This window comes from Glycine max, chromosome 15 (genome assembly GCF_000004515.6).
Source record: "Glycine max cultivar Williams 82 chromosome 15, Glycine_max_v4.0, whole genome shotgun sequence".
Lineage (NCBI taxonomy): Eukaryota > Viridiplantae > Streptophyta > Magnoliopsida > Fabales > Fabaceae > Glycine > Glycine max.
This window is the reverse complement of record NC_038251.2, coordinates 51,272,964-51,281,387: the sequence shown is the minus strand read 5'-3', so window position 1 is coordinate 51,281,387 and position 8,424 is coordinate 51,272,964. Positions and strand designations below refer to the sequence as shown.

General features: G+C 32.8%; 1 protein-coding gene across 1 annotated transcript; it reads right to left on the bottom strand.

Moving 5' to 3' along the window:
* LOC100796802 (thiosulfate/3-mercaptopyruvate sulfurtransferase 2) lies at positions 1-7,969 on the bottom strand. The gene is made up of 12 exons (XM_003546762.5): positions 7,630-7,969; positions 6,499-6,696; positions 5,722-5,781; positions 5,477-5,539; positions 4,761-4,885; positions 4,486-4,648; positions 4,281-4,340; positions 3,297-3,355; positions 1,732-1,813; positions 1,130-1,193; positions 966-1,033; positions 1-320 (listed from the first exon to the last, which is right to left on the bottom strand). Exons 1-12 carry the CDS (start codon positions 7,744-7,746, stop codon positions 225-227), a joined length of 1,155 nt encoding a protein of 384 aa, XP_003546810.1. The 5' UTR covers positions 7,747-7,969; the 3' UTR covers positions 1-224.
* Positions 7,970-8,424: the final 455 nt, after the last annotated feature.

The following is an 8,424-nucleotide window of genomic DNA, read 5'->3' as shown; positions in this document are numbered from 1 at the left end:
TTCTTGAACCATCCTATCATTGTATTTATAAGCCACATGATAGGATTTAATATTAGTAACATTTGAACATATTAGCAATTCTCAAGAATCTCAACCACAACTAAACCAAAACAACAAACAGTAAAGCATACAAAAATTGGTGTGTTCAAAATGTTTGACAAATGAAAACAGCCCCTTCACTTGCAGATACTTTTTGGTGGCATGCAAATTTAGCTGTATTGAATTCATAAAGTGTCAACAGGTGTATTTGATTGTGCTCCCCATTCAGTCCAAGATCCATCATAAACTGCAACATCAGACTTTCTAAGACGATGAAGACCCTGAGAAAGGAGGTTATAATCAAAAGTAAGGAAAAGAGATTTCTTCTGGATCAAGGCTCAAACTAACACAGACCAGCAAGTTCCAATTTTCCATGTCATGAAGATACATAATCCCATGTTTTTACTGCTTGTGAATGAAGCTTCTACTGTTCTCAGCAGAAGATTAAATTAAGTGTATTGCAATTTATATTTTGAATGAAGCAAAATCTCAAGTCCTGTCAATTATTACCGGTAGAAAAGCATGTGAGCATATGTCAGAAGTTTTAAAAATAATTAAAACCCTAAGTCATGGCCTACTTTTTTACTTTCAGACTTCCAGTTCGAGATATTCAAGTGTGAGGATGCGAAATCAGAATTAAATATGGAAAAGCGAAAGAATGTGAATTGGAAAAGCTACCTCTACTTATTAATCAGGAGGGGAAAAAAATATCTCTGACAAGTGACTTCTGAATATCCTTTCTAAGCAAATGAAATGGAAGCAAAGGAAGGGAGTGACTTATGAAAATCCTTTCTAAGCAATATTTCCTCTTTTATAACCATGGAGAAATAGGTGTTATTTCGTTCATAAATTAAGTAACTTTATCCATTCCCTTTCCCAAAGCAACAGACATCAATATATTCATCCAAATAGAGGGAGAGATGTACCAATGCAAGAATGCAAGCAGTTACGCCTGTTCCACATGAAGTCACAGCTGGGCTTTCCAGAGAGATGCCTGCATATCAATAGAAATTTATGACGTTAGAGTTAACAAGATCAAAGAAATGCAAGAGATTTAGCATTACAAATATCCATCAGAACACATTCACACCTTCTTGTTCAAATCGCTTCTTCAACTCATCTGCTGGTAACAATGTCTGTGAACTATCTAACAACTGCAAATGAAGACAATTAACATTGATTGAATAGTCTGCAAATGCATACATACATAGTACATACATGTATATGCCAACCAGTCTTAAAATAAGATTAGTCAGTATAATAGAACTGGATCAGAATTTAGGTAAGCATGTAATCTTAATTGATTTTACCAACAATCTACAAACTTATATCAAAGATCATACTGGCAAATGACAGTATAATAAGTATGGAAGATACTGATATAGAGAATTGTACTCTCCCAATCTACTAACAGACCCTCCCATAAGCTTTTTCAGTTTTATTTCTCTAGCTCTCGCAATTACAACAACTCCATTCCATACACACATTCTCATGTGATAAGCAGCTCTTATTGAATGCATGCTTAATTAAGTAGTTTATACAAAATTGACCTAAATTTAAGAAGCCAAAGCTAGATGCAAGACAAAGACAGCATAAGCCTAGGACTGGTTAGCAAAAACAGTGCTATAAATAGAAAATATAAAATGTTTCTCTGGGAAATCAAGACAAAACAGAGTAGACCATATGCTGCACCTGTGCAAAAGGGATGCATTTGCTACCAGGTACATGACCACTTCTGATTCCCTTTCGAGGCTCTTGTACAGTTCCATCAAATCTGCCAAAGTATTAAAATCAACATAAATCCAAGAAATGCACTTTAAAAAAAAAAAGAATCACAAGTAAGAAACATTTTTATATTACAAGAAAAAAGTAAATCCATGGAAAATAACGTAACTTGGAAAAGAAATCTACTGATATAGTAACAACAACCAAAGTCTTCTCCCACTAGGTGAGGTAAGATGTCTACCACTAAGAAAAAGAGAAAAGAAAATATCCGTATGGAGGAATGTCAAGGTATCAGTTTTCATTAGCCATGGAAGTAATTGCATGTTATGGCTCTGTTGTGTCAGAGAAGGTGGTTACTACATGCCTCTTGGTGGTGTTTTAGAACTGCAGCTTTCATGCCCAAAATCACAGCATAATGGGGTTGTGAAGGCACTATGGTGTACAGGTGCAAAATACCCTTTGTTGCCCTCCTTTTCTGTGTTTTCCAAGCCTCTTTTTATATTCTTATGAATTATGATTTCTCCTGTGTTTTGTTATTAGAAACATTAGAGTTTGAAACCCTTCACCAATGATGCACACAAAAACACTTAAACTCTGTTTCAAACTCTGACACCCCAGACCCACTGCTCATCAGCAACATTTTTGCTCAAGTCTGGCATTGTCTGCTGGTCTCCACAATCATGCAAATCCTTCATGCAGATCTCTGTTGTCTGCTTACTCTTCACAGTTTGCATCCTATCTCTCTGCTACATATCTTTGTTCCCTTTTTGTGTTCTGTAGAGTGCAAACTCTTCACAGTTCACACACTTAAATTGTTCACATTCCTCCTTTCCTATGCTTCTCACAAATCACAGCCCCCCTATGCATTTCTTTCTATATTAATTCCATCATCTTCCTTTTTGCTATTAATTCCATCAACTTACTTAAAATTCGGTGCAGTACTACTTTTCACGCCTTGTGTTCTTTGAATTTTGTCGTTATCATCTTGAAAACCATGCCTTAGATTAATGATGATTATGTATTTAGATTATTTCTTATGATCCTTTAATTATGGATATGCCTTTGATTTACACTTAAATTGTTCACATTCCTCCTTTCCTATGCTTCTCACAAATCACAGCCCCCCTATGTATTTCTTTCTATATTAATTCCATCAGCTTCCTTTTAGCTATTAATTCCATCAACTTACTTAAAATTTGGTGCAGTACTACTTTTCACGCCTTGTGTTCTTTGAATTTTGTCGTTGTCATCTTGAAAACCATGCCTTAGATTAATGATGATTATGTATTTAGATTATTTCTTATGATCCTTTAATAATGGATATGCCTTTGATTTACAGTAAATTTTTTTTAATTTTTGAGCATTCATGTGTATAATAAAATTATTTAGCATGTATCTATAATTTCAGCATACTAGTCATGCTGCTACAAATGTTTGTGTCAGTCACATGACATTAATCTGGGATTAAGTATGTTAAATCGATATCATGTGAGGATATGAAAATATAAAAAGAATTAAGGAAAGCAAATTACCTAGGCTTTGATCGAGCATCTATGTGTTGGTGAGTTTTGTCCTCTATATTTTTCTTTACCTGAAAGGAGAAATAAATACAAAATAAGGAAACATTTAACCTACAATATACTTACAGGTGCCCAACTTACATATGATACCTCTTCTAGTATTAGTTAATTTTGATATCTGATAGGCCAAGCATTTCAAAAGAATATATCATATAGCCAAACAATACCAAAACCATATTGCATAAATGTGTTCAGCTTTTCTAGTGATTGCAACATGACTTAGGAAGATTTCAAGTAGATTTATCTGCAGTTACCAAGTTTAAAACTTTCAATTCAAGTTATATTATAATAATTCTTATTACACAAAGATGTCAAACCTATGATCATCATTAGACTCTTTCTTTGATATATAGGGCTCGATTCCATAAATAGCCCAATAAAGTTTTTTGTGTTGTACCAATAAAAAAGATTATCAAAGTATGAGTATTAAGACTTCAGTTATGACTAGCAAGAAACACCACTATTATATATAGAACTTTACTAGATATATCATGAATGTCTTGTAAATGTATCATGTTTAAGCTAAATATTTCTTAAAGTTAATGGCTCCACATGATCTTGTCACAATTTCATATTGTTTCTTTAAATTGTCAGAGATTATATTTTCTAGACTCAATTATTGATAACATAGTAATTAAATTGTTATAAAAATGAAGTGAGACAAAAGCAGAAAAATGGTTCATAATAAAATTGGGCCGAGTTTCAAGCTACGTAAGTCTTTCTCAAATTGCAGCTGCTACTTCAAACCTAACTTCATCCTTGAGGTAACTAATTATGGACTCTAACAAGAAAATTTTTGATACTTCTACAACTACCAACATTGTCAACCTCCATTTTTCCAAAGTGTTGTTCTCCTATCAAAATACATTTATTTCTTTCAGCAATCCAGGCATTCAGGATTGCATTTGATCTGACACTAATAATAAAGCAACCAACCTGATCAATGTTCCAAACAAGATGTGGCTGAAATTTAGTCTGAAATGTGAGTGGGCCAACCTAGCAAGAAAAAGTACATTAGAGAATCAATGCACTAAAATAAAAAATAAATGTCAAATTCAACACAATTAATCAAGGTAAAACAATAGAAACTCAAAAGAATAAAGAAATCATATTAAAAAAGATGGAAAGATTCCAAACTCACTGTTTGTCCCTTATATACTTTCTCTATAGCCTCAGTAGCAGCACTGGCTTTAAGAATAGCATCACTTGAAGCACTGGATTCAACATCATAACCTGATGCACGCCATCTCGGCAGGCCACCATCTAATACCCAAACTCTGTCATGCCCAAATACTCGGAACATCCTTTTAAGCAGAAGGAAAAGGTGTTAGTTAAAATAAATAGCAAATTTCAATCCATGATTCCACAATCCACACAATATACTTATATTCTTTTTTGTACAACACCAAGGCTTACCACCAAACACGAGCTGCACTAAATAATCCTTTTCCATCATAAACAACCAAATCATCTTTGTTCTCTATGCCAAGAGCAGAAACAGCAGCAGCAAACGCTTCCGCTGATGGCAGCATGTGTGGTAACTGATCAATGAATACAAGTTAACAAGTTAGCATTCACATATATAAAACATTTACCCAGCATCTATAGATGGAGGAAAAGCAAGAAATGTGGCCTATCCTCCATTGAAATAAATGGGCCATGGGAGCAAATTAGGCCATGTGATTGACCAGAACAAAAGCAGTTCCGACCAAAAACAGACTATAAATAATCATGTAACTAATAAGACTACGCATATAACAAGACTCCAAACAAATGAATAACCCTAATATTCTAACAAAAAAAACATTTAAATTTTATAACCAGCAGAGAAAGAGTCCCAAGAATCCAAATAGTAAATTAGTATCATCAAGAGGAAGTATCAGTCAGTCATCATTCTAAGGTCTCTGAAATTGCAAAATATCCTTTGGTAGTTGACACTAACATGCTTGCTAGTAAGGACATTTCTCTTCATCCACTTTCTGTAATTTATAATTTACCACTGCAAGATCATAAGTTTACTGACTAGATATATAAACCAAATTATGATATAAGAACAGCTCTAACATAAATGTGTATATTGTATAATAAAAATGTCAAAAAGAATGAAATATAATAAAAAGAGATAGGCTTACTTTTGTAGTCCGATCTGCTATTCCATCTACATCAAAGAAAAGGGCACCAGGAATGTGAGCAACCTGTTGTATATGGTGTTATACAAAGTACACATTAATTGAAGATGGTAGACAGAAAAATAAAGTTAAAATTATATAATTAAGTGCATACAAGAGAAAATATTCAAGTGATATCATATATCATTCAATTGTTTAAAACTCTGAAGTCCTGAGAATGTGATTCCCAACAAAAATCACATTGATACCTGATATTCTTGAATTGGATTCCTCTGCTCATCCGGCATGTACCACGAAGCATCTAGTACCTGAATAGAAATTATAGAATAGCTAAGATAAGTTTTAGTACTTAAATGAATACTCAAATTCAGTAGTAAATAAGGATACCATATATAAATGCATCTCTTTTTCAGACCATGCATACGTAGTAAGGAGTTTCAAAGAATTAAAGGTAACTTCAATTGATGTCAATTACAGAAGATTGACCATATAGTTCACAGACAGCTTTGTAATCACCTAAATAAGTGATTGAGTGATTCAGGAACAAGTTGAGGGCAGTTGTGGCCATAAGTACAGTCTTTGCTAATTTTACTAGATATCATTCATATAAATATTCTCATGAAATAATGTGATTCTCCAACCAGACATACAGTGATTGCATCAGTGCCCGGATCATTAATTACAAAGTTAGTGATCAAAAGAACAGGGAGTTTTAGTTAAATCATATACATACTGCATAGTTTGAAAATAGCTGTCGCAACTGAGATCTATGGTTTGGCACAACAGTTGCAGAGTTCAATAAATAAGTAATTAAAGGGATCAAGTGGAATTTCATTTTCCCAAACCTAATTAAATTAGTAAACCTGGCACTTTCAGTGAAGGCTGTTTACTTAATATTAATATAAAGGAAATTGCAACCAGAATTGAATAAATAATTTTCAACACGTGGAATGTGCAGAACACCAAAAGAAAAAATAAATGTAAGGGCAACATAAGGTCAGCAATAAAGGAAACTAGGCAAGAACCTTGATATCTGGCTCCTTCAGGTTATCATAAAGCCAATCTACAGATACAACTGGCTCATTTGTCGATACAGATTGTGTTGAATATGTAGCTCTTCTACCAACTGAGGAAGAAGCCATACAAGGAGCCCAACCAGTTGTTTTGATGTTTTGGGATGTAGAGGCTGAGACCGGGACAGCTCGTATACAAAACAGCCGTTTCTGAAGGTAAAAGAGGAATTATACAATAATATCTTGGCAAAAATAACATAGATCAAGGGGAATCTTGAGGTCAATAAGACAATGCACAAATAAATCAATGGGTAATATTGATCAAGATTGGTTTTTTAAGTGAAATAGAAGAACAAGTCTTCCTACTGTCGTTTATATATTAATAAAAAAAATTTCAATTGCTTCTATCATCTTTTATACATAACAGTAGCACCAGATCCTGTTTTAAGCATTTATATATAATTGCACAAATCTGTATTTCAAAGACTAGCTGCCATTTATATCAAATTTTAAATGATTCACTCATATTCATAATATTACTAACTCAAAAAATGCACCTTCCAAAATTAATACTTCCATTCCAATTGATGACAAATTGATACTATCTTTTAGTCCATTTAGTAAGAACAGAAATTAAAATTAATCCCCACCAGATAGTGTTCACTTCAAAAGGAGCATGCATACACCCAGCCATCCATACCAATGTGTTATGAACATGTGGATGGTACTTCAGTTGATACACTTACTTCAACACCAAACATTGAAAAATTGAAGTATGAAACATATGCCATGGGAATTTACCACTAAAGCAAATCATGCAAGTATATCACCCTACTGGATCAACAAAAAAGACCAACAAAACGGAAAAACAAAAAAATTTGAACCAACACATACCCCAATTCCCACACTCAAAAGTCAAAACTTTAATTAGAAAAAAGCATAACCCAGATACCCACAAATCGAAACAACCGAAGAATCATACAAAGACCAAACTTTCACAGGCACCACATGTCCAGTCTCATAAGGGGGAAATCAACACAGGATTTAAAAAAAAAAAAAAAACACACACACACACACACACACAAATTGTAGGGTGAAAAGGGATACCCAGAAGAAATTTCGCACAGAAAAGGTGAAGCTTACACTGAATAGAGAAGAGAGAATCTGTGGCTGGTGAGTGAGGAACGAAGAAGGGTGTATCAATCGGTGACCCAAAAGCATCTTTGTTAAAAGGGTCGAAGCCATTTTATCAACGACCATATAAAAGAGGGGCCTCGGATAACTCGAACAGTCACAGATTGTGACAAGATATAAAACAAATATAACAAGGACAAGTGAGTGAGGTGAGAGTGTGCTGTTTCTCTACTTTGGGATTCTTTGTGCAGCTGAATGTGTCACTCACTGCCACTACTCATGAACGATGAAGCAACATTTTATATAATTTATTAAACACTTACATATGTTTTTAAATTTTAGGTTTGACGATCAAACTTTTCAAATATCAAACAATAAATATGAAAAAAAAATTATAACAAATCAAACACAAAATTTAATTATATATTATAAATCAAAAACATATTTAAATTTTTATTAAATTGTCGTTCTAATTTTCAAGGGCTATTTGTTCAATTTAAGTTATTGAATTTCAAACGTTTGGATGTTTATTATTTTAATTTGTATTTATAAAATTAAATTTAAGAATTTAATTTGAAGGAAGATAAATATCTTGTCACTTTGATAGTTATTACATTTATCAGTACGGATAAATATATGAATATTAGTATTTTATTATTTTAACTTTTTCATTATCATTTAATTACATATTATCATAATATATCATAAATCAGATAATTTTTATAACAATTACCTTAAGAATATCAATAATTATATAATTAAAATTTATAATAAATAAAAAATTATTTAATATATAAATTTATT

Bases quoted from the DNA above. Each gene is read 5' to 3' on its own strand.
- LOC100796802 (XM_003546762.5), bottom strand. From the start codon at position 7,746: ATGGTCGTTGATAAAATGGCTTCGACCCTTTTAACAAAGATGCTTTTG. The intron at 4,649-4,760 runs GTAAGCCTTGGT...TCTGCTTAAAAG, and splicing joins AGTGCAGCTCGTGTTTGGTG to GATGTTCCGAGTATTTGGGC. The intron at 1,034-1,129 runs GTGTGAATGTGT...ATTGATATGCAG, and splicing joins GAAGCGATTTGAACAAGAAG to GCATCTCTCTGGAAAGCCCA.